Source organism: Phyllostomus discolor, chromosome 13 (assembly GCF_004126475.2).
Source record: "Phyllostomus discolor isolate MPI-MPIP mPhyDis1 chromosome 13, mPhyDis1.pri.v3, whole genome shotgun sequence".
Classification (NCBI taxonomy): Eukaryota; Metazoa; Chordata; class Mammalia; order Chiroptera; family Phyllostomidae; genus Phyllostomus; species Phyllostomus discolor.
The window spans coordinates 11,510,422-11,537,161 of record NC_040915.2 but is presented as its reverse complement, the minus strand read 5'-3'; the positions used below and the strand labels follow the sequence as shown (position 1 = coordinate 11,537,161).

General features: G+C 42.0%; 1 protein-coding gene across 3 annotated transcripts in view; it reads right to left on the bottom strand.

Annotated features, from left to right (window-relative positions):
- KDM3B (lysine demethylase 3B) overlaps positions 1 to 26,740 on the bottom strand; it is a 58,475-nt gene that overhangs the window by 9,194 nt on the left and 22,541 nt on the right. For 2 of the 3 annotated variants that reach the window (XM_028527844.2, XM_036014131.1), the window contains exons 5-19: positions 26,421 to 26,545; positions 24,567 to 24,641; positions 21,281 to 21,880; positions 16,075 to 17,314; positions 15,067 to 15,268; positions 11,918 to 12,132; positions 11,053 to 11,205; positions 8,058 to 8,165; positions 6,798 to 6,925; positions 5,463 to 5,736; positions 4,240 to 4,499; positions 1,830 to 2,096; positions 887 to 1,058; positions 396 to 486; positions 128 to 258 (exon numbers count right to left, since the gene is read on the bottom strand). In XM_028527844.2, the coding sequence (XP_028383645.1) occupies positions 128 to 258; positions 396 to 486; positions 887 to 1,058; positions 1,830 to 2,096; positions 4,240 to 4,499; positions 5,463 to 5,736; positions 6,798 to 6,925; positions 8,058 to 8,165; positions 11,053 to 11,205; positions 11,918 to 12,132; positions 15,067 to 15,268; positions 16,075 to 17,314; positions 21,281 to 21,880; positions 24,567 to 24,641; positions 26,421 to 26,545 (4,041 nt within the window). The remainder of the gene's footprint in view (positions 1 to 127; positions 259 to 395; positions 487 to 886; positions 1,059 to 1,829; positions 2,097 to 4,239; positions 4,500 to 5,462; positions 5,737 to 6,797; positions 6,926 to 8,057; positions 8,166 to 11,052; positions 11,206 to 11,917; positions 12,133 to 15,066; positions 15,269 to 16,074; positions 17,315 to 21,280; positions 21,881 to 24,566; positions 24,642 to 26,420; positions 26,546 to 26,740) is intronic. The other variant, XM_036014132.1, reaches the window with a different exon arrangement.

Sequence of the window (26,740 nt, the reverse complement as noted above, 5' to 3'; positions counted from 1 at the left end):
GGCCCAGTGCTTAATCTACTGAGCCACACCAGCCAGGGCTCTATACCCTCTTTATAGGTGGAATGGGAACAGTAGTGTCCAAAAAAAAAAAAAAGAAAAAAAGGGCAATATGGCCTTGCTCTCATACCATAGGCATTGTACATCTTGGGGCCCAGGTCAGGCCTTACGAAGTAGCTGGGTAGCCTAGAGGCCAGGTTGAGCCTGCCATCTCGTTTGGTATACTCTGGCAGAGGAAGGTTCTCCATCAGATCTTCAAACCTACCAAAAAGCAGGAAAGATGACTTAACTTGTTACTGGGGAAAAAAGCAAAGAGGCAAAATTCATTTTTCTGTGATGACGTTGTAATGGCTTCAGCAAGGCAAAAGTCTCTCCAGATGACCCTGCAGTTCACTGACCTTGTTGGCATCATGTCCCGGAAATCTTCCCCTGGAGGCCAGTCCTTGAGTTTGAGCACCATTGGCTGTCCATCTTCTGACCTTAATCGCTCTGGAAGACAGAAACACCCCCACAAACATCTGGATCAGCCACTGCCTGATTTTCCAGTGACTACAAGTTTTAGGAGGCTAAGCTCTTATATTCAGACTTGAAAACCCCCGCAACAGACTAGATGGGCTATTTTCCTCACCCACTGCTTTAGTATGGGCTGTATTTTTCCTTCTCAGAGGGACTCCATACCCCTTCCTCAGAGCAAAAGGATGCTCCACACATCCTGTGGGATCACCTGCTTGAGCTCAGATGTGACTGCCATGCTAGCTACCTGCTGGCGCCAGGAAAGAATGTTCCTACAGCCAAGAGGATGTAAGTTGTTATTCCATGGGCAGGGCTGAACACTGACACGCTTACTTCCCAGCCTGCCATTACCGAACTAGAAATAAAAGCTACTTACTGCATATGATCTCAAAGCCATCCCAGAAATCCCGAACTTTCACATCGGAAATTATAGCACAGTTCCTGCAGTTCACCAAGTCTACATCCTGGTCTCCGAATTCTTGGCTAAAGGCTTCTGGCTTCCAGAGTTCGGACTTGAGCTTTTTATGTACCCCTGAAACCAGCACTGGCTGTGGAAACAAAGTCATGCCATTTAGGAAATACTTTGGGGTTCAGGACTAAGAGATGGACTAGAAGAAGGGTTTCCTGGAGGCTGCCTCTTCTTGTCTGTAATGATGTAGTGTTCCTTCCCAGTTTCAGAACCTATGGGTTTCAACCTGTCAGCCACAGCGAATGGAAACTACTCCTACTCCATGACACAACACGTGCTTCTCATCCTGGGGAGCACCACAGAAACCACTTCTGCTGCCCTGGTATCTACCACTATTTTGAGGTGAGAGGCAAAAGCTGACAAATGCACCTTTCAGAACACTTCCTCAGAGTGAGAATAAAAAAATCCAGACAATTCCATAACCTCCCCCTTCCTCAAGCACCTGCTAGAGTAGGAAAATTAGGCAGTGTTATCACACTATCACAAAAACTTGTGTGGCTTTGGAACATTTACCTACAAAAGCACCAACCACTTCCACCCACCCCACACATCACAACTGAGGATTTTCCCCTAAAGGTGTCATTAATACCAGATCACCACCCTCTAACAGGAATTTCAACTGCCCTGTTAACGACACAGAGCTACACAGCTTAGAAATAAAATAATCCACAATGTCTTTTCAGGAATCTTTTGGTTTTTAAAAACTGAAGAAAACTCAAAGTAGCAAGACTATTTACAATGAAGTTACTTATGCTGACATCTCCCTGGCCAAAGATCTTCCAGAGACACTGCAACTCTCTGGGCAGCTGTGACACAAAGGCAGCCCAGGGAACCCCTCACTCCTGCTTACCTGGCCTTGCTTCCAGCACTCCCGGAAGATCTTCCAATTGTTTTTGTTGCTGGGGTCATGGAGACACAGAAGCCTCCCATCACAGAGCCAGGAGTGAGAGGTATGGGGGTCCAGCACATTTAACCCCATCACCATCTCCTTCACCTCCTTTTGAGTATCAGTCAAGCTGCAGGCCCGCTTCGTAGCATCTGAGGTTTTTTTATTTTCTACCACTGAGGCGATGATGTGGTCAAGGAAGTTGGGCAGACTGGCCTTGTTCTTCACTCCCTGCCAGACACAAACCCACTGGGTAAGTTTGACTGAGGCGGCATGAAAAGAGCATTCAAAAATGTGTCCAACAGTTGTATTCATAAGAAGGAGTTCTGATCTACTTCATTAGATTTCATAAAAGTTAAAATGTCTTTTATAATTGGAGGGGGGAACCTATTAAGTCAGTATCTTAAATTTCCCTATCCTTCATTACTTTCTTTACGTTAATGAAAGAACAGCACTGAAAGATTCCCTCTGCCTCAAGAGATCTGACGCCTAAGGAATATCTTTGCATTTAGCCCTTAATTTGTATTGAGCATATGCATGTAGACCAGAAAGATCACAAAATACTATCGCTGAGTGAAAAAGGTCATTTACTTTGAGAGTAAATTATCAATCTTTTTTTTCTGGCCACACTGCCCAAGGGATGCAATACTTGGGGTTTTTGTAAACTTGATAATTCTATCCGTGCAATGTCTGAAGTGTTAGTGTTAATAATGAAGTAATCATTATCTCTGTAGAATACATGAAATCACAAACATCCTGGGAAAATTTAAAAAGAAAAAAGAAAGACTGGGGCTCAGAGCAAATATAAAATATAGAACCAAAATAATTTCTTTAACATCACTTATCCAGAAGATACAAATGACCCACATTGTACAAGACTCAACCACCTACTATTGATCAAATTTCAGCCATTAATTATAAAACAGAATGAGAAACATATTTATGTACTTATGTGAAATGATCTTCAAGATATAAACTTGAAGACAGAAAAACAGTGTGTAGAACATTTGTGTAAAAAGAGCGGGGGAAGCTATTACACATGATAATATCACTGAAAGCACTCTCGTGACACAACAGTGACCTTCAGAAAGGGAACCAGGTGGCTGGGAGACACCATGGGAGGGAGATTTTTCACTGAATCTTCATAATTGTACCTTGTGAATGCACTTGTTCAGTAAATGCTTACTAAATATCTACACTGCGGCACTAGGGACAGAGTGGTACATAAAGCAGCAAACAATGCCTATAAGGAGAGGCGGGCAGACAATAAATAAAACATATAGTAAGTTAGGTGGCCGTAAGTGCTACGGTATAAACAGTAAGTGTAGAGAAAACAGGTATGAGCAGAGGACGGGAGTGGGGTGGACTTTCTAAAAAGCTAATCTAACAATAAGGATTATTGAGGAAATGACATTTTGGGAGGAGGAAGAAGTTGATGAAGCAAGCCACGTGGTTACTTGAGAAAGAAAGCTCTAGGCAGAGAAAAGGACAGGTGCAGAGGCTCCGAAGAGGGCGCATGCCGGGCCACAGCCAAGCACCAGCGAGAAGGTGTGCATGGCCAGAACAGGGTGAACAGGAGGGAGAGTGGTGGGTGACATCAGAAAAGTAAGGGAAAGACACACAGATGGGGCGGAGCCCTAAAGTCCCCTGGAAGGACTGCTTGGATTATAAGAGAAGCAGGAAGCCCATGAAGGCTTTTAGGCAGAGGTGACATGATTTGACCTATATTTTAAAAGGATTACCTAGTTGCTGTGTAAAATAGACTGCGGAGTGGAAAGGGAAGAAATAAAGATAACCTGTAAAAGGAATTTACTGCAAAAATTCACATAACAGGCTCAGACCAGAGGGAAAGTGGTGGAGCTGATGAGACATGGGTGGACTCTATCCATTTTGAAGACCAAACTGAAGGGATTTGCTGACAGATTAGTTATGGAGTGCGAGAGAAGGGAGCCCCAAATGACTCCCAGATTTCTGGCCAAACAGCTGGAAGAATGAAGATGCCACTGACCAAGAGAGGAAACGTAAAGGAGAGGCGAGCACAGGTAGATCAGGAGCGTGCTCTTAGATGTGTTAGGTCTGAAGTATTAGATACCCAAGAGAATACACCATGAGTACTGTCTAGGTTAAAAAAAAAATTTAATGCCTATAAGAAAACAATGATGACTGAACATTTCAATGTGTCAATTTCCACTGACTTCCTAACAAAAGGCTCACTATTTAAAAGGATCCCAAACTTAACGTAAAGAAAGATCTTGTTGGCTGGACAATGTAGAGAACACAGGTCACCCACATACCCTCTAACCCAGTTATCAGATCACTGATGGTTCTTTCATGGAAAAGCAGCAAAGGCTAGAGTTGTAGAGAGGACACTTACTGCTGAGGATGATGTAGAGAAGACCGGGGGGAAGGGTATGCCTGTGTCCAAGGGGGTTTGAGGAAGCTTTCCGGGCCCGGAGTGAAGGAGGTCTCGAAGGCTAGAGCCTTCCGTTTTGTTGTTGGAGGCAGTGGGACCCAGTAACAGACTGTTAAAAAGCTTTGGAGTCAACGGAGAGACCTTTGCAGTGGAGTTGAAGGAGTCCAGCCCAAAGGGTGAATGAGACTCTTTACTGAGCACCGACCTCAGGGACCCCGCTTCTGTAAGAACATAACCGGGATAGCATTAGGCACGACAAAGAACACCCAGCAGGCAAGTGACTCCTAAAACTCAGCCAAGTGGCAAGGGGAAAAGATTCTCCCCTCCCCTGTCCCCAAACTACGTACAGTTTGTCTGGGCCAAGCCTGATGAGCTATGACTATGGTAGGTCCCATGGCCAGGGAGAAGCTCTCCTATTTCTTCTTTTCTAGATCTGGATTTCAAACCTCCTTTTATTCCCATCCATCTTTCGTCTCCCTCACTTTCTAAGACAGTGTTTCTTTGAGCGGGTCTCCAGGACACTTGTATTGGAATCACCTGGAATGCTTGTTAAAAAATGGAGATTCCGCCCTGGCTGGCGTAGCTCAGTGGATCGAGCGCGGGCTGGGAACCAAAGTGTCCCAGGTTCGATTCCCAGCCAGGGTACATGCCTGGGTTGCAGGCCATAACCCCCAGCAACCGCACATTGATGTCTCTCTCTCTCTCTCTCTCTCTCTTTCTCTCTCCCCCCCTCCCTTCCCTCTCTAAAAATAAATAAATAAAATCTTAAAAAAAAAAAAAAAAAAAAAAGGAGATTCCTGGTCTTACTCTAAGACATCCTCCTTGAATAGTTCTGGTGGGGCACAGGAACCTGTATTTTTAACAATTCCCCAGGTGATTCTTATGCCCATTGAAACCTGTCTAGCCCTCAAGCCTAGCTGCCTAACAGAGACATCTGGAAAGCTTAATAAAAATCTTGCGTCTATTCTGACTACAGAGGCCTGGGGTAGAGCCCAGGCATGTGTGTTTTAAAAAACATTTCAGTTCTAGAAAGAAGTCAAAGAGATTCCCTCATTTTATGTGATCAGCCAGAGAAGCAAGTGGCACGTTTCATAAATGTGGATGATAATGTGTGAGTCTGAAGAATCCCAGAATAACTCAAGTGTTCCACCCACAGGCAGGGCAGAGGCTTTTGTTCATCTCACCTTTTGTTTCTTCTTTAGCTTTTTGAGTTGCTAAATCCGCCAACCAGTGCAGGGCAGAGGAGGGTGGGGCTGTGTCAGGGCAAGGGGGCCTGATGGCTTTGAGCTCACTATTGCTGTTTGATGCCAAACTGTCTGCTTTCGGAGGCTCATCTGCTCTGATGTCGGTGCTGTCAGCTTTGGGATCAGGCTCTGGAGTTGTGACCGCTGCAGTTCCTCCTCCGCCTGAGAATGTGGTTTCACTTCCAGAAGAGGCACTAGGGTTTATGCTAGGAAGCTAAAGCACAGAACACCAGCCAACATGGTTAGAATGCCATTCTTGTGGAGCAAAAGTAATGGATAAACAGGTCTACTTAAATTGACTCTACTAGGTCTGGGAAAACGATCTAAAACTGTCCCATAAACATTAACTTCATTCATTCATTCATTCAACATATATTTATTGAGTCCTATAATATGACAGAAACTGCTAGGTTCTACAGAAAGAGAGTGAACAAGACTTGAAACTAAAACAAGGTTTTGGTTAGCATGTCAGAGGCTCAAATTCTGCAATGGCAAATTGGTGGTAAGAACTTGACCTCATAGAGCTCAAGATTCTGTTCTAAAGATTAAATGAGATAGTATTTGCAAAGAGGTTAGAGTATTTTCTGGCACACATGAACTCAATAAATGTTTATTATTCTATTTTTGAACTTTCCACATGATTTGCTCTAATATGGCAACTCTACTGAAAATATACCTTGAGGTCCCTCAGCATTAAGCCCCCCAAATGTAAGCAGTTAGCTGTGTGTGTGTATATGCATGTGTTAAAAAAAATACAGCCTCTTGTTCAAAATAGTCACGATCAAACAGGAATGACCTCCATCTCTGACAGAGCACTGGGAAAACCACTGACTCTCTCCGTGGAGGCTGGGGACTGCTTTCAGGATGGAATGATCCCAGCTCGGTAGGTCAATCTTCGTATTTCTATCCTCTGTACCTCACATGACAAGGATAGGAACCATGCACAACACTGAATTCCTAGTAACCTTTTCTATACTGTTCACCTACACTGGACCCTGAGGTACAGTATAAATCTTGACAAAATGCAAAGAATCTCTTTGTGCTATTTATTAACTAAGCCTGAACTGGTTTTAAAGATGAATGAAGAGAAACTTGTACCAGTCAGAGGGAATTAAAATTCCTTGAGTAACCCTCTTTAGGTTCTTTCTAGAAATGCTTCTCTATCCTTCTCCTAACTCCCCGGGAATCCTATGTAGTCTGGTACAACAGAGGTATGAATTTCCTGGTACTGAGAACTTAAGTTTCACTCAGTTATTTCCACATACACCACTTTACCTGTGACATCCCATTGGTGACAGCAGGTCTCAACACAGATTTGTTTTGCCGACTAATACAAGGGCAGTTTGCTTTAATTCCCCACTTGCCCCGGGCAGCATGTACCATATCTCCAATATTATACAGAGCTGGAAAAAAGACAATAACAACAATTAATATTAGAATGCCCATATGTGCTAGATGTTGTGCTAAAGATGTTATTTAAATTACTTCCCTCAATCCTTACCACATTTCAATGGAGTAGCAGCTTTTCCCTCCATTTTTGATGATAAAAACGAGACTTAGAAGTTAGGTCATTTACTCAAGTACATACAGTTGGTCAATGGAAGTACTAAGACTTTAACCCTAAAGGTCTGTGAACTCATAACCAGTAAGCAACATTCTCTTCCCTCCTCTAATAAACATTAACAAGGTATCCTCCGGGCAAAACTTTAGGGGGTACATTCTTCAATGTTTATTTTTATTTATTTATTTTTAGAGAGAGGGGAGGAGAAGGAGAAAGAGAAACATCAATGAGTGGTCGCCTCTTGAGTGCCCCCTACCGGGGTGCGGAAGAATATAGGGTGGAGAATATAGGCAGTAATTTTGCAGATTCCCATCTTTAAGATTTTATTTATTTATTTTTAGAGAGAGGGAAAGGAGGGAAAGGAAAGAGAAACATCAATATGCTAGAGAAACATCGAGTGGTAGCCTCTTGCAGGACCCCAATCAGGGACCTGGCCTACAACCCGGGCAATGTGCCCTGACTAGGAGTCCAGCCCGCAACCTTTTCTGTTTGCAGGCCAGTGCTCAATCCACTGAGCCACACCATTGGCTAGGGCAGATTCACCATCTTTAATGCACGTGTGTTAGTGGAAGTGTGCAACCTGGAAAGTGACTGTCTGGAGGAATCAATGAAATAAAATGGGACTGTGACACAAAATGACCATTTATTCCTACTGTTAAACTGCCTTCTTCATGGATTCAAGAGGTTTGATTAGCTTCAGCTGGATTTCTATAAGCCTAAAACCAAGGGTCTCTCTGACAGCATGGGGACTAACCTGTTCTGTTCTGGTCCTACCTACCATAGGGATGTAAAATGGCATCTGGAAAAGTAACCAAGCTCTCCGACTAGAAAGGTGAAGCAAAGTGTACGCAGGGGTTGCACATAATCTAACACCTACCTAATGATTCAACTTCTCAGGGAAATCTGGTGAGGTTTAAAAAAAATACAGGCTGAAATAAACTATTTCACTAATTCTAAAAAAGGAACTTCCTTACCTGTGCCAGGGATGATCTGTGTGGGCATTAGATTCTCTGGTTCATGAGACTGTCCCTTTGCACATTTCAACCAGGAGAAAACCTCTTCATCACCCATCTCTTCTGTCTCTGAAACAAATGAAATGCCTTCAGTTATTTTATGAGGTCACAAGGTGTATCCCTCTCAGTGAATCAGAGTTTCAGACCTTAAAGGACAATATTCTCATGGCTCAAAGATTAATAGCTAACTTTAAAAAAATCTGCTTCACTGAGATATAATTTACACACAAAAAATTCAATGAGACAGTTGTATAAATACTACCACAATTATGATACAGAGCATTTCCATCTCCCTGCCTAAAATTCCCTTGAGCCCTTTGCAGTCAATACCCCCATCTCAACCCCTGAGCACCACAGATCGACCTTCTAACACTTTTCCTAGAATTTCATGTAACTGGACACATACAGTAGATAGTCATTTGTGTTAGGTTTCTCTTATTTAGTGTCATGATCTTGAGATTCATTCATACTGCAGCATGTACTAGTAATCCATTCCTTCTTATGGCTGAGTGGTATGCTAGGGTATGGATATACTATATTTTGTTCAGCTGGTGGACATTTAAATTGTTTCCAATTTTTGGCTATTAGGAATAAAGCTGCTACAAATATTCAAGTACAAGTCTTTGTATGGACATGATTTAATTTCTTTTATTAATACCTAGAAGTGGGATGCTGGGTCTTATGTTAAGTTTATGTTTAAATTTATATGAAATGGTCATACTGTTTTCCAAAGTGATGGTAGCAATTTGCATTCCTATCAGCAATGTTTAAGATTTCTAGTTCCTCCACTACTAAGGCGTGACCCTTTTGGACTCTACTCAGTGCCTCTCTGCTCTGGCTGTTGTGAATAAAATTGTGAGTTCTACAAACTATTCAGTCACTTTCTTTCTGAAGGTTCTTTTTTGGAAAGCCTTGAGGAGTTTCATCTCAGGCATGTGCAGATCACTCTATAGCACAGGTGGCAATCATAAGGCCCGTGGGCTGAATCCAGCCCTCTACCTTGTTTTAACTGGCCCGGCACCTTGTTTCTACCCAGCAGCAGCGCCGAGCTCCTTGCCCCTAGTTAAGGAGTAGTTACATTTATACAGTCCTAAAATTACATTCAGCCCTTGGAAGACAACCACAAGGCTGATGTGGCCCCCGGTGAAAATGAGTTTGACATCCCTGCTCTATAGCCAAAAAACTGACGAGATCTCTTTGCAGCTACCTGGTGTTCTCTTTCTAGGCAGCTGTGACTTCTTCAGCACTCTGCCTCACTCTGCTCAGATGCTGATTTCTCTCAGTTCAGTGAGATTGCCACGCTGTTTCAGTTGCCTTTCCCTGTGCTACAGCCTGGAAACCGCCTCCAGGACTTGAACTAGGGCAGCTGCAGAGTTCACTTTGTTTCTTCCCTTCTCACAGGGGTCACAGCCTCATACTGCCTGTTGCCCAATGTCTGAAACTGTGGTTTCCCATATTTCATCTCATTTTCTCATGTTTTCTTTTCGTTTTTTGTTTGTTTGTTTGTTTTGTTTTAACGTCGGGAGGGCAATTCCTACAGCAGTTAATCATTCATGGGCAGGAGTGGAATATCTAACAGCTACTTGACATGCAGAACCTAGTGGGTGTCAGGCCCTGTGCTCACCACTTTACCTGTGTTATTTCATTTAAACCTCACAACAGTGCTGTGAGGGAAGTACTCATATTGTCTTCGTTTTATAGATAAGGAAACTGAGACTCTGAGGGGTTAAGTAACTCCCCCAAGATACCATAGCTGGTGCAGTAAGATATGGGAGTGGGTTTCAAATCCCAGTAGCCTAGGCTACCATTGCAATGGTTACACTGTATCTATGAAATGGGAGAATGAAGAAGACAAGGAGCAAGGCAGACTTCTGGCATGTTGTAAGATAAAGCAAGAACAAAGGGAAGCAAATGATTTGCATAGACATTTCTCCAGAGATAAACATAGGGCCAACAAGCACATGAAAAGATGCTCAACATCATTAGTTATCAGGGAAATGCAAATCATAACTATAAAGCTAGATACCACCCCATAGCCACTATGATGGCTGTAATAAAAAAGACAGACAATAGCAAGTATTGGTTGAAAAGTTGGAACCCTCATACATTGATGGTAGAATTATAAAATGGTACAACTACTTTGGAGTACAGTGTGGCAGTTTCTGAAAGGGTTAAAATATAACTGTCATATGACCAATAATTATACTCTTAGGTATATACTCAAAAGAATTAAAAACATAGGTTCACACAATAATTTCTATACAAATGTTCATAGAGGCACTCTTGGTAAGAGCCGAAAGTGAAAACAATCTAAATGCCCATGAACTGATAAGTGAATCAACAGGCAGTATGCCCAAACAATGGAATATTACTTGTCAGCACAAATGAATGAATTACTGATATGTGCTATGACATGGATAAAACTTTAAAGCAGTATGCTAAGTGAAAAGCGGCCAATCACACAAAGCCAAATATTGTATGATTCCATTTATATGACATGTACAGAATAGGCAACTCTAGAGAGACAGTAAGTAGATTAGTAGTTACCACGAGCTGAGGGGAAGAAGGAGTGGGGAATAACTACTAATGTCTACAAGTCATTTCACCACCTTTGGGAGTAATGAAATGATGGAAATGTAATTAGACAGTAATGATGGCTGCACAACCCTGAAGAAACACTAAAAACTTTTCAGTTGTATATTTTAAATGGGTGAGTTTTATGACACACAAATTATATTTCAATAAGGGTGTTATTAAAAACAAAACAAGGGAAGATGAACAACCACCCTTCTTGGCTCATTTTAGCCTTCCTGCTGATGCTAAAATATTGGCAATTTTAGTGAATGAAGCTAAGAGGCTAAAGAAGGCACGCAAACCCATTCTTGCTCCAATTTCCAAGTGCCATCCCTCCATTGACAAGTTACCTTTTGAACTGCAAAGGACAGTACTTGCTTACCACTGCGTGGACGGCTTTTCCTGAGCCGGTAACAGTCAAGGCAGACCCCAAATCCACATTTGCGACAAACCCAGTGGATGTTGAAGAGAGTTGTTTCACATACATCACACATCTCCCGTACCCCACGCACTGCTCGCTTCCATGCCACTTTCTCTGGTGGGAAGAGGGAGAGAAATATTGTTGGTATCAACTCTCCTGAACAGCAGCAAAAGACCCAGATCCACTGTTTCTTACTCAAGTCATTCTGTCCAGCAATAAAGCTCAAAGATTCATGAGAAACAAAATATATGGAATTTCTAATATTTCTGAACAAGTGTCACAGGTTGTTACTTAAGATACTGTAAAATTTTCAATTTGGGGGAGTCTAAAATAAGAGGATGCTTCTCTTGAAAAGTAGGGAATAATTTCATAGAACTTACCTTCGCCTAGACATATAATCCGGTATCTCAGACATGGAAAGAACCCTAAGTGCCTGAATAACGTGAGTTCTAGGTATGAAAGATGGCGCCCAGTAGCGCTTCATCTCTGCACAAACCATAGAGCATCACTTACTGATACAAGGTGGTTCAAGGCAAACTGAAAATACTCAGACTGAACCAAACCCAAGCAGAGATCAAAATGCTTGTTATGGAGGCTGTGCTACAAAAATGTAAAGGCAAGCAAGGGAAGGTGTTTTTGGTAAAAGAATGAGGTCTACTGGATACTGTTATGCCCTCAGCTCTATAGTTTGCTACAGAGAAGCCTTATCAGTCTTAATTCATCCACAGAACATGCCATCTGCCACTGCTTCCACTCCTCCCCTAAACAAAAGAAAACAAAGGTTTCAACTAGGAGTGCAGGGAAGAAGAGCAAGATGGTGCCTTACGGTGTGGCTCTACCATCATCATGGCCTCCTTTTCGGACATCACGAGCTGACAGAACTGGTCCCCGACGTTGGCCAGGATATATTTTGAGGTTTCTAGGTCTATCCCTTCTGCTAGGGAGGAAGAGGGAATCCACAGGTTCATGGCATCAGGGTCACTTTGCTGGGGACTCAGAAACCCCTCCACACGGAGTACCCCCTTTCGAGTGAAGATCAACCTGAGGCAAGAAGGCAGACAGTTAAATGCATAGTAAAGGGCAGCAGCCATGCAAACAAACACATACCCCAAATCCTAGCACCTAAGTGAAACTGAATGAGATGTAACCGGGATCAGTCTGAGTTAAGAATTTTCATCACATTTGACCAACACAGTATGCATGCTCTGTACTAATCAGAAAGTTTGTTAATACCTAGTAGGTCTGAGTTCTTTAAAAAGCCGTCCCACCAAATGTCTATCAGTTTCTCCACTCGTTCTCACATCTATGTCCCCACAAGTAACTGACCAGAGGAAAACACAAAGTCGTGTCATCACACTTTAAATTGATGTCCACCTGTATCAGGTGAGCCCTTAATATCGCCTGGCAGTCACAATAGTTTCCTGGTGTGCTTCCTCTCCTAGATGCCCATCTAGTTAACATCTTTATTTTCAAACCTCCAATATTAATTTCCCCATGAGGACCTTGCTAACTATTCCACTGAGAAAATACAAAAAGCCAGAAGAGAGCTCCCACAAACTCTCACCACCACACCTTCCTGCAACTGGGCCCACGTACACCATCCAATCTTCTGCTACTATGAACGAACTAGGTCCTAGTGAAGACCACTCTCTCCACCTATGCTCTTTCACAAATTGTCTCTTCTGCATCTTCTGTTTTCCTCTCTGCTGAATCACTGTCAGTATTTGAACTTTACTACCTCAAAAATCCTCTAACAATCTGTATCTCAAAAGTCCTCTTGACCCCACTCTCTCTTCCATTTACTTGCTCATTACAGCAATTTCTAGAAAGAGTGGTCTGTATTGATTGTTGCCAGCTCTAGTTCTTTTCCCTTCTATTTTTTCTTAATCCACTCCCATCCTTTCCCCCACCAATCCACCAAAACAGCTTTTGACAAAGTCATCCCCCCTTGTTAAGTCCAAAGGCCACAACCAGTCCTTATCTTTCCTGACCCAATCAGCAGCATTTGCCACAGTTCATTATTCCTTCCCGGAAACACTTTCTTCAGCTGTCTTCCAGGATACCTCACGGGCTGTTCTTTCTTCAGCCTCTTTTACCCTCCCCATATTTCCTACCTCTAAATGTTGGAGTGCTCTAGAACTCAGTCCTTAAACTGCTTCTGTTCTCTATCTACATTCCTAAGTGATCTCAACTAGACTCATGGTTTTAAATACTTGGTGACATCCAAAGTTTTATCTCCAGTTTGGACCTCTTCTCTCACCTCCAGGGTTGTATAGCCAGCTGCCCTTTCACGAGCTCCATTTGTCATCCCAAATATAACATGCCCAAATTAAAGCTCCCCACTTTCCTTCCCAAACCTGCTTTTCCTTGAGAAATCTCCTCATGAGCAAGTTTCATTTTGCCAGTGTTCAGGCCAGAGGCTGCAGACTGCTTTCTTTCTTTCATACTTCACATCTAACCCATCGGAAAAACATGGGGACTCTGTCTTCAATATATATCCTTAATTCATCCACTTCTCATCACCTCTGTCGCTACCTCCCTGCACTAAATCTCCATCTCTCACCTAGATGACTGCAACAGCCTCTTCTCTCTGCCTTTGCCTCAATATAATCTATTCTCAAAAAGGCAGTCACAGTGCTCCTCTAAAACATTCATCAGTGTCACTCATCAGTTCCAAACCTCCAATGACTTACTTCGACATAAAACTCAAAGCCCTTAGAGTAGCCCTTTAAAATCAGAACCCATCATTAACTCTTTGCCCTCAACTCCCTTCCTTCCTGGAGTACTCTATTTCAGTCACCCTAGCTCCGTAAACACACTAAGTTGCTCTTGTTGTGCCCTCTACCTGGAATACTTGTCCCCCAGAAAAATGTGTGGCTCACTCCCTAACCTCCTTCAGGCCAGGGCTCAAATCTCACCTCCTCGAATCATTTTATTTAAAACTGTAGCCTCTCTAGCCTCTCCCCACATTTCAATCCCGTTTCCCTTCTTTATTTTTCTCATAGTTAATATCAGCTGGCATACCATATATTTAACCTTTTTTCCCTGCCTCCCTAACTACAATGCAAACCTCCCAAGGCCTGGAATTTGATGGTTTTGTGCACTGCTTAATCCTCAGTGCCCAGAACAATGACTAGCACACATGATGTGTTCCATAAACACTTGCTGAACAAGCCCTGGCTGGTGTGGCTCAGTGGACTGAGTGCTGGCCTGCAAACCAAAGCGTTGACGGTTCAATTCCCAGTCTAGGGCACATGCCTGGGTTGCAGGCCAGGTACCCGGTTGGGGGAGGGTATGAGAGGCAACCACACATTAATGTGTCTCTGCCTCTCTTTCTCTCCCTAAAAAAATAAATAAATAAAATCTAAACATTTGCTGAACAAGTGAATCCACACTGTGTGGATAAGCCATTTGGATTTCTTTATTTTAAAAATTAAAGTTTCTTGAAAGATCATTTAGAAGAAATTCTTCATCTAAGTTTATCAAGCAGAAGTGACTAAATAGCTGTTGTTTGGTAAAAGCAGAGGATATTCCTAGGATTTTCATTGGCTTTCTCTTTTCAAAGACGAGTCATATTACCTCCTAAATGTACTTCCCCTTCTTTCTAGGGGACTCAAGTTACTTTAGTGCTGAAGAGTGGAGTAGGCGGTCAGGCAGATTCATAATCCAAAATGGAGCTCTGCTTATACCACCAGTTTCAAATGGAACCCGAGTTAGGAATAACTCGGCGTAGGTCAGGGGCTGACAGCTGAGACTATTTAGCTTCAATTCTCTAAGGACAAAACCACATGTCATTTCACAATCCAAACAACTAAGTGTCTACTGTGGCAGAGCCTCAGTAGAGACTCTGAGAGCAGAGAGGTAAGGAAAACAAAGAGGAAGATGGTGAGATATACTTACAGATTCAGAAAAACAGTGGGAGTTATGTATCATTAATGGAAACTGGAAAGGAGACAAAGAGAGAAGTTCGGGTACCTCCGGAAGTGAAAGAAGCGACAGGCCACAGTGGAATCGTCTTGCTCCTGTTCCTTAAACTTCCGATACCGCTCCAGGCGGCACTCGCGACACTTGTGCAGGTGAGGGGCTACATTGATGCAGGACCCATCCTGCAGGAAGGGCTCTCCGGACTGCTTCAGCTTCTTCACTTTGCTAACATCTTTCAGGACTGACTGGCCAACTGTGGCAAGGAAGAAAGGTGAAACAGGTGGTTGTGACAGGTATAAATGAGATTCAGTAACATGATCCTTCTGAGGATAGATACTTGTTCTGGCCTGGGCCACCTCTCTTGCACTGCTTGGGCATGTGCCCATCAGGTCCATCCTTGACGGGAAGGGAGCAGAAGGAGCAAAAAGGCTTCACTTTGGAGCTAAGGACCATAGAGAATTTGAAGGAGGTGGCCCATTATAGTGAACAACTCTGGACATGGGTGAGGAAAACCGAGGAAGGCAGAAGGTATCCCCACCTGTCCCTGGCCCCTCAGGATGACTGTTCTAATCAAGGACTCTTCTAATCAAGCTCCCAGGAGATGCCAGTTCTTAATGACAAAAGCTACTTTTACCACCAGACTTTTTTTTTTTTTTACACCATCAGCTCTTACACATTTCTGGACCATAACTTCACACAACAGGATTTAATGGCTTTTGGAAAGGGCATTAAAACCTTACATATGTGCCAGAGAGAAGCATAGTGAGGGGGCCAATGGGAAGCAGAAAAGGATGAGAAAGACACAAGGAAAGAGTTCCTGGGCAGACCAGCACAGAAGATCGAGGCTCCTCCTCTGTGGGACTACCGTAACACCGAGCAGATGCAATCCTGCCCTGAAACAGGTCTAAATGAGGAGCTTCTGTTAGGCCCTCTTGGCTATGTAACTCTATGAGATTATAGAACTTTCCATCAAAGGGAGGGCCTCTGCTGCCCAAAAGCACAACAGGTATTCAAGGTTAGTGCCGGAGCCAAGCCCAGATACAGCCCCAGCGGGATCACCTTTCAGGGGTGCCGTCCGAGGCCGGCCCTTGGGGGCCTGCTTCCCTTTGCTTTTGCCCAGCAACAGCTCAGCGCTGCGCTCCCCACTGGGGCCCAGCTTCCCCATCAGGTGCTCTGGAATCCCCTTCAGGCCAGTCTTGGCCTGCAGCTGCTCCTCAGAGTCGCTCAAATCTGACAGGTCACTGTTGGTGCTGGAGTCCGAGTCCTGTCTGCAAGCCAAGCTTCGCTCATCCAACGAGAACCTTTTCACAGCTTCAAAAGGGGCTTTGTTCTCCTGTGAAAAATCTACCGGGGAGGACAGAAAGCTGCCTGGGTGCCTGCCAAAGACATTGGTAAAGGTTTTGAGGAGGGGATTGTCCTGCTGCCCAGGCCCCACAGTTGGCCTCTCCTCTGTGGGGCTGGAGGAGAGAGTAGGCATCTCAATGGGCTGGGTGAGGCTGCTGGTGGGCGAACTGGAGCGGCCATTCCCCATGGCAGAGAGGCTTGGACCCCCGGTGGTAAGAGCTGAGCCCAGAACACCAGATACCAGTTTGGAGGAGTCAGTTGTGATGAAGAGGGTTTTCTTCTTTGCTAAAGATGCTGAATCTGAAGAGGAGTGAGACTCGGGCCAGCTGGGTGCTGCCTTGGAGGTGACAGTGGTAGCAGAGGAAGAGCTACCTGATGATGCCTGAGATGCAAAGCCGCTGAAAGGGCTATGTTCAACTTTCTCCACAAATGCCAAGAAAGGGTTAGAGGGCTCTTCCCGGGACAGTTTAGGGGGCTGTAAAAATAGATTTTCGTGACTCTCTGGGGTTCGGGCATTGAGGAGGCTCCGTGGGAAGGCTGGTGTGAGGGTGGGCATGGACTCTGTAGGCACTTTCTGGTCCACAGAGCTGCCAGCCTTAGAGCCTGGTTTAGTGTCTGCTCCAAGGGTGGATCTGCCTTTACATAGGCTCTCGAGGCTTTGTTTGAATGAGTCTCGACTGGAGGAATCGTCAGCCAAACTCTCTGAAACAGTAGTGAAGTAGTTACTGGTGGGTAAAGTTTGGGGCATGCATTGAAAAAACAAGTTTTTGGAGAGATCAGAGTCTTTCTGAGACTCTGGTGCAGAGCTACTGCCAAAAGAGAAGCCCAAAGGTTTGTTCTCTGTGGCCAGAACACCATTGGACTGGCTCCTTCCACTTCCAAAAGTCAATGGTTGTGATAAACTTGGAAGAGATGCTCCAAATCCAGAAGAGGCCAGAATAGAATTTCTTGAATTCTGAAAAGAAGATAGCCTGAGTTAGTGATGCCAGTTTCTCTTAACAACCTTATGATCTCTTTCTTGGACCTAGGTAAACATTTCTTATGGGTCATTTAATTTTTCTGACAATTCCATTAAAACTTCTCTTATAACTAGATTTCATCAGCATTAGGGAAGAAACCTGTCATAGACCACACAGAGGGTATCTTTAGCAAGGTGAGCTAGAGATAGCAAGATGTCATTCATCCTGCCACTCCCTTGGTCGTTAGCCAATTGGTTGTCACAGCACTAGGGTCCATGTAAACTTCCAAGTAGCTATTTAGAAATAATGACTCCACCAGGGAACTGGTAAAAAGGATTCCTGAGCAGACATCAGCTTTTACTTTAAAATATACCAAGTGACCATGTAATATTAATCTAACTCAATGACCTTAGAGGCTATTGTTAAAGTTTTGATTTATGTAAGCTATTATAAATTTCCCATCTTACAAAGGTGACTTTAGTCCCATAACGAGCCCATTGTACATTAATGAACACTTTTAGAATTTGGCCATTTATTTATGGGTCCAAGTCAACCTAAAAGTTGACTATTTATTTCAATTAAAGTTAAACCTAAAGATGCTAAATTAAAGAAGGCACACTGGTTATTGAATACTTATGCCACCATTAGGATCTAACAAGTCTCCAACCAGGAAAGGTATAGCTACTGATATGCCCACCAAACAAAAACATTCAGGATAACAAATTGAATAATAAAAAATACTTTCTTTTTTACCTTAAAAATGTTAACTTCTGCATGTGCATAAAGAAGGATGGGATCGCTTTCATATATATTACACAACCGTTCACATACACAGGAACATCTATAGGCAGGTATGAGCACTTATGTAATACTTGTTAATTTAATAAAACCCAGATGCTAGCATTTGACTAACAGGAAGGAAAGGAGGGAGGGAGGGGAAGAAAAGAAAGGGTAGCTCTGGCTGGTGTGGCTCAGTGGACTGAGTGCCAGCCAGCAAACTGAAAGGATGCCGTTTAATTTCTGGTCAGGGCACATGCCTGCGTTGCAGGCCAGGTTCCCAGTTGGGGGTGTGCGAGAGGCAACCAATCACATGTTGATGTTTCTCTCCCTCTCTCCCTCTTTTTCCCCTCTCTCTAAACATAAACAAACAAAATCTTAAAAAATAATAAAGCACTGGAAATAAATTATTCCATGACTGCTTAATGAACATGGTACTTCCTTCTGAAGCGATGGAAATTTCTTAAACTAGACAGTGGTCATGGGTGCACAACACTGCGGAAGTATTAAATGCCACAGTACTACACATGTTAAATGGTTAAAATGGTAAATTTTATGTTAGTTTACCACAATTAAAAAAAAAAAAGTTCTAGCCCTTGCTGGTGTGGCTCAGGGGATTGAGTACCAGCCTGTGGACCAAAGGGTTGCTGGTTTGATTCCCAGCAGGGCACATGCCTGGGTTGTGGGCCAGGTCCCCAGTAAGAGTGCATGAGAGGCAACCACACATTTATATTTCTCTCCCTCTCTCCCTTCCTTTCCCTCTCTCTAAAAAGAAATAAATAAAATCTTAAAAAAAAAAATAAGTTCCAGATATGAAAGGGCTGTGTTAAAAAAAAAAACAAAATACAAGATGGAGTTTCAATTTACTTAAGGCATTCTTGAAATATGCAAGAAGTCTACATTAGGACTTTCCTGGAGGGAGGCACAGAGGCATGAGAATCAGGCAGGCTCCCTTGGGTTGCCTCCAGTTGACATTTGCTATAGAGAGAGTTTCAGGGCATTTTAGAGTTCATAATTCTGCTTTCTTTTCCTTCCCACTAACCAACTACCATTGACTTAAACCCCCTTCAACAAGGAAGAAGACGACAGACAGACACAGCTCTGAGGCTTTGCAGTTGCTTCACCAGCAGGACTTGGCCAAGAGCCTTGACACCTGCATGACTGCAAGGAACCAGCATGGGTAGCTCAGGTTTCACTACTAAAGTTACCCTTTAAAAATAAATACACACATGAATGAAGAACAGTTTGGATGGTCTTTCATTTTCCTTCAAATGATTAAGTTCCAAATCCTTTTCTTATACAAAAGTGTTGACAAACTGATTTCAACTCAATTTTTAGGGCAAGGAGTTTCCTGGGTGGGGGTTGTGTTCCTATTTCAGATTTGACATCATAAGGGAAACATCTGTATCTGTATTTTTAAATCCTACCCCCAAAGAGAATATCTATGTTGACAGCTCAGCAAAATTACTGATGTAGTCACAGAAATTCCTCCAACCTGTTTGGAAAATGCCCTTGAGCCCATATTTCATCTATGCAGATTTGCTATTCCTAAGGATAGTCTTCAGTGGAACTTTTCTTGTAGCACCTAAAATTTGGTCTATTTTGTAATCCCCCATTTTTGTCCACACTGCTTCTGACAGGGAGCTTAGTTTAATTAGTTTGGGCACTATGATGACACACACTGGAAATCCACGAGACCCTCACCTAGTTCTCTTTGGGAATGCTGGTCAACTACTAGAGCACGAACCATGAACAGGGTGAAATTTGCATTTACAGGCCGTCTTCTCTTCTGCCTGGACATTTTACCTCCTTCCTCATCCCTGCATGCTAGCGATTAACAAACTGTATTTTCTAGGGAGAGGAAGAAATCAGATGAAATGTATATGCCGTGTTTCATCTGGCATTGTTATTCCTAAAATGATTTCATTTTAGGATGTGAGCTCCTTCAAATAGGGATTTTGATTCTTTATTTATAAATATGGTACTTGGCACACAGTAGTTTCCTACACATACTTTGAAAAATAATGTAGTATTTCTTCTTTTTAATATTTTATTTATTTGTAGAGAAAGGGGAAGAGAGGGAAAAGAAGAGGGAGGGAAACAGTGTGACAGAGAAATAGCACTCGGCCGAGAGGAAACCGGGGACCTGGCCTGCAACCCAGGCATGCGCCCTGACTAGGAATCGAACCAGTGACCTTTTGGTTTGCAGGTTGGTGCCCAATCCACCGAGCCACACCAGCCAGGGCTAGTATTTCATCTTTGTATTTCATATTCCAGCTTGAGAAAGCTAGGGCTAGAATCATAAACCATGCTTTGGTGATTGGAACAAGAGTCTGTCTGAAGACTGTGAGAACTGATTTTGATATTATTTCAAGTTTGATTGGGGAGTCAACTTAATGTCAATTTGTATTTACCAAAAGTTCCATTTCAGCAATAAATACATGCATATCAGTTAAACAGTAAACTGGATAATTCTGTGGTTAAATTCCATCAAATTTTCCAGGTAAGGCTTAAAAAAATTAAGTTAGGCCCTGGCTGGGTGGCTCAGTTAGTTGAAAAGCTTGTGGGTTTGGTTCCTGGTCAGAGCACAGATCTAGGTTGCGGGTTCAAGCCCTGGTAGAGTGTGTAACAGAAGCAACCAATTTTCTCTCCCCCTTCCTTTCTCTCTAAAAGCAATAAAAACATATCCTCAGGGTGAGGATTAAGGAAAAAAAAAATTTACAGCCATATCAAATCATGGAGAAGAAGTCCAACCTCAAGGGGAAATATCATAGAAAATGAACAACTGAAGATCAGTTGGTAATAGTAGTTTTCACATAGCCTTAATTATACCAACACTGTAATTCATGAATCTTGCCTCTCACAGGCTTGGTGGAGGATCAGCCAGTGCTGGAACTAAATAGGTAATTGAATTAAAAAGATCTATCTTAACACCTCATTAAATTGGGTTGTATAATCAGTTTTGATTAGAATAATTGTTCAGGTGACTTTTAAGAGCTAATAAAGTTATTAAAATATATACATTTGCCCAATGAGCAGTAAAGGTCTATCCAGAGTTCAATTTAAGCATATCTCAAAAATACTCCTTTCCTGTGGCATTTGAGATGCCTTAATAATGTGTTACTAAGAAAGCAGGGTGAAAGAGTGAACCCAAATCTGGCATATCTGCCCCTGAAACAACTCACCTCTCCTGGGACCTGCGACCGGCTGCCTTTCTGTTTTTCGGGCCCAGCCCCTGCTGCAAGGCCAGTGTCTGAGATCCTCACCGTGGTTGGTGTAGAGCTGGCAGTAGTGACCACAACTGCTGAAGCCACTATGCCCTGGCCAACTTGTTCCAGTGTTTTTCCTGCCTCTTTGCTTTCAGCCCCACCTACCTCTGGGGCCAAAGGTGTCTGACCTGTGGCTGCAGAATATGGAGTAAAAGGTACAGGTGTATCCCCACCTACAGGCTCATCCTGTACCACCAGAGTCCTGCCGTTTTCTTTGGTGTAAGTGGCAAAGCGAATGTTGCGGTTAATCTGGGGGACAAATGTAGTCGGTGGTTGCTTGGCTCTCTGATCCAGCCCTGGCTCTCCACTGGCAGTCCCTCCTTTCCAGGGGCCTCGGCTCGCCTCACCTCCATCGCTCCCATTACTGTCTACTTCACCCCTGTCTCCTTTTAACTTCTTTGATGCAGGGTCACACCCAGAGTCCGAAGCACTTTTTCTCCTCCGGCCATCTTTTCCCTCTATGCTCTCTCTCTTCTTTTTTCCTTTGGAAGATTTTACTGCTTTTAACGTACCCGCCTACAAAACAAAATTCAAAAAAGATTTATTACAAGGAATTTTCCATCTTGTGAAAACCATAAACCATTAGCTCTTTCCCATCTCTAGAAGCAGAAAATCAAAGCAGGCACAGATGGCCAAGTTCCAATGCCAGCTCTAAGACACCCCCCTTTGTCAAAAAGCTCCAATCTTCCTGTGACTCAATTTACACACACATATTCAAGATAATGGTCACTAGAGATTAACTCACTTGGCAAATCTTCCCTTAAATAAAATGCACTACTTCCTCAAATGAAGGATGGTTTTAAGCATTTGTGAAATTTCTTTTACAAAATAGACTGCCAAAGCTAGGTTGGGAGCTCATTTGCCCCTTGATTTTAAAAAAATCTGCTTTATTTCATATTTATCTCCTTGTTTGACAGTCACAGCATTTCAAATATTGAAATAAAATCTCCTCCTCTAGAAGTCATGAAAAACTGATGACAACAATAGGAAAACTAACATTTATGAGTCTGTGACCAAAGGAAAAGTGAGCCCGATAGAGACAAGTTTGGATTGCTCTTATAGACACTATAAAGATGCAAACAATCTCCAGATCTTATTTAAAAGCACTAGACAGAGGAAAGCAAAAAAAGGCAGGTTACCACATAGCATACAGTTAAATCTCTTAGCTCTTTCAGTAATTTCAGCCTATCTCATGAAATCTTACTTGTACCTTATTTGAGAGGCCAGATAACCTTAAAAGATACAGGTTAGAAGACGCAATTCCTATTTTCTTCCCTGAGAAGGACAAAGGAAGAGAGGTTTGGGACACAGCTAACATTTTCTCAAGCAACATTTGTGCAGCAAAGACTTGTATCTGGAACATTGTTAGACTGGTATTCCACCATAAGGCAGGTAATCATTTTAGCTTTATTCAGTTAACTTTCACATAGTTTAATTTGGAGATAACATGTTAGGGTGGCAATAAGCTATTGTCACACAGTTAGTTAGCTGTTAATATTATCCAGCTTAATAAATACTCTTTTTGCCCTGGAATAGTTAGATTCTTTGTGCAAATCTGAATCTTTGTTGTAATCATTATTATAGGTGTTATAACAAACTGTTTCAAATTTTGTTATTTCTTTAGCCAGTTCTAGTTCCTGTATCTTCCTTCCCTCCTTCCTTCCTCTCTTTTCTTTGCTACCTTTCTTTTCTTTGCTACCTTCATTTCCATCATTTCTCCTGTAATTTCCTTCTATAGTTCTTAACCAAAGCCCAAAATTTCTTTCTGTTTCTCCCATACTTTTGGTAACATTAAGTTTTTAAATCCTTCATTTAAGAACTGTTTTTGTTTGCTAGGAATTGTTTTCACTTGATCTTTTAAAAACTTTTTAAGCTCTTGTTCACCGCTCAGTTTCCACTGTTGTAAACTACAGAAGTATCAGTGAAATCTCGCCTTTCTTGCTCACTCATCATTTAAGAAATGAGGCGAATCTCTATGAAGGGTTACTGTAAAACTTGGCAGAACTGTCAATAATAATTATGCTTTGCTAGCTAAGAAGGTAATCACATCATAGCAAAGCTGAAAAGGAAAGAATCAAAATCTATTGCTCGAAACCACAGATCGATCTCACCTCTGACTTATCTGGCCAACTTGCAGAGCCTGGCTCATAGCCACCTCCCTGAGCAACAATTTATATGTATTCCTACTTACGGTGAGCTACTCACATGTGAGTAGACAGCCTAGGGCACTGAGACCAGTGACTCTTCAGCTATATCTGGCCAGCTTAACAGTACCTGGCACATAATAAATGAATAAACGAAATAAGGAAGGGAATAAAAAAGGGGCCCAATACACCATCAAAGTAACAGGTGTTTTCAGCCATGTAAACACAGTCAAGACATTTATCCTATTTGTGGTAATATGGAGTAAAGATCTATTAAATTTAACCTTGATTCTTCTTTTCCTACCCTTATCTTATTTTATGAAGTCAAGGATGACTAGATAAAGAAGATGAGGAAGAACTGTGTACTTAGCAAGAGTGGCCAAAATGGCAATATTATAGAGATGCTAAGAGACTATGAAGAGCATGTGGACAGTTGGCCATCCTAGTCCATGTCCTACTGAAGGAAAATCACAAAAGATTCCTTGGCTGGTTCAGGTACTGATTTATAAGGTCTTTTTTGGGCTACGATAATTTTGAATGAACCAAGAGTTGGACTTGTTCACAGTAATTGTAGAGTAATTTACTGTGTGCTGAGCACAGAACCAGGCACTTGTTTTATTTGATCTTCTTGGGATATGAAATCTCAGATTCCCCTGGAGCTCACTACCACTAGGTGGAAAGAAAAAAGGATATAGCTTCTCCTCCATTTCTTATTACTGGGTAGGCCATGAATATTACTACTGCTTATTACAGCTGTAACTGTCTACTGTACCTTTCAAATATACCTGTCCTAAAAGAAAATAAGAAGAAATAGTTAGCCTATGGATTTTAAAATGGCTAGGTGACATAATCATTATTAAAAGGGTTGCTCAGACTAGGTTTTTTTCTTGAGACTATCTATCCTCCTTTAACAAGGCAAGACTGAAAAAAGCAAGAAAAGTACAGTGGGCAGAGATGAAATCCAAAGGGTATCCATGGAAAATACACATGTAAGCAATCTACATAATAACATAAAGCAAGCTCCCAAGTCTGCTCAGAGACTCAGTCCATTACTGTACCTCACTCTGAGGCGATGAAGTATCCATCAGCATCACATGAATCAGTCTAGGATCTACAGACTTGATCTCACCACTCTACAGTAGGAGCAGGTAACAGATAATATGAGAAAGAGGGAAAAAGATTTAATACGTTGCCTACCAAAGACACAATTATGTATTTTTCTGATCTGCATAATTATTTTTGTATTTCTATTCCCATAGCAGAATAAAAGCACTACCAAAGCAGGGATCATTACTATCCTACAGGTAGATAACAACATCTGAAACAGGGTGAGCCTTCGAGTATCTGGGTCTCTTTAAGGATGTTAATTTCAAATTCTGCACCTCTAAAAACCTTCCTATTCTGTACATTACAGAAACCAAAAACCTTCAGACCCAATAATGATTAAAAGTGCCAATCTACTATTAAAGAATAAAAGATTTCCACACCTAGGAATTTATCCCAATAAGTAACATGAAAGAACGAACAATGGTATATGTTCAAGGATATTCACTGTAGCATTATTTGTATTACTGAAAATACTCACATTGATTAAAATGTCCATCAAAAATTTTTTAAATATCTTTGGGGCTTATTTCTTTTTCTTTAAGATTTCATTTATTTATTTTTAGAGAGGGGAGGGGAGGGGAGGGAGAAAGAGGGAGAGAAACATCAATGTGTGGTTGCCTCTGATATGGCCCCCACTAGGGACCTGGCCCGCAACCCAGGCATGTGCCCTGACTGGGAATCGAACCTGCAACCCCTTGGTTCACAGCCCGAGCTCAGTCCACTGAGCTATGCCAGCCAGGGCAAAATGTCCATCAATTTTTGATCAACAGTAAATTAGTCATGACATATCCATCCAGTGGAATAGTATGCATCTATTTTAAAAGGACAAGGCAGCCCTGGCTGGGTGGCTCAGCTTAGCTGGTTGGAGCGTTGTCTTGTGCACCAAAAGGTTAAGGGTTCAATCCCTGGTCAGGGCATATAACTAGGTTGCAGGTTTGATCCCCAATCAGGGCACATACAAGAGGAAATGGATCAATGTTTCTCATATCAGTGTTTCTCTCTCTCTCTCTCTCTCAAATCAAACATCATTGAATGAGGATAAGAAAATAATAAATAAAAGGACAGACACATGTCTATATGTATTTTACACAGAAAGATGTTAATTTACAATTAAGTTAAAAAAAGGTAAGTTACAGAGGAACATGTAGTATGTACCAAAATGTTAATGGTAGTTATCGTTGTGGGGGATGGGGCAGCTCTTAATAGCTACTTTATATATGTATATTATTTGAACTTTTAAAATGAAGATTAATTATTTTTTTTAATTTAAATACATAAATAAAATCATTTATGTTTACATTATCAATACATGTGACTGCTAAGGGCAAGTCTGGAACCAGTTCAAAGACATCAAATACAAATCTGTCTGCTTGAAAACACTCATCTATTGTTTTTCCTACATAATTCTCTAGGTAGTGTTAGATGCTATGTTTTTTCTGTTTACTTCATTAGAAACAATTTTCCAGTATCTAAGGGAGAGTGGTGTATTACAAAAGCAAATGCTAACTAAATTTTTAACTACTGCTTAGCTTTACATAATAAAATGATAATACTACTTCAAATCTGTACATTGTTTTACAGATTTAAAAGCACTTTCAAATACATTACCTTACTTCCCAACAGGGAAGATGGGGGGGGGGGCCCTGTTACCTAGTCAACTCTAATTTACATATGAAAACAATGAGGTTAGGAAAATTGAACAGCCTTTCCCAAGGTCATGTCTTACACTCGAAGTGCTCCCTTACCCTATACCTCTCTCAATAAGGGGATGGATGGGCTTTAGATGAAATAACACAAAGCCTCACCTCAGTTATAGACACCTCCATAAGACGAGTAATGGAATCTTGATGGCTTACTACGCCATAGATCCAACTTACTTCCCCTTCTGGCTGGTATACTTTGACCCTGTGACCTTGAACACTGTAGGGACCTAAAGGAGAGATCAGTCAGTATTGGATATCTTTGGCTAAGCTACATTTCATAATTGGTTCTAAAAGCAAAAGGAAAACTATACGGTGTAAATATCTGGCAATTTCAATCTTGTATGAAGTTGAATAAATGAGTATTTTCAGATTTATCATACTCAGAAATTTAAAAACAAAACATAGTTTTTCCAAGTGACCTT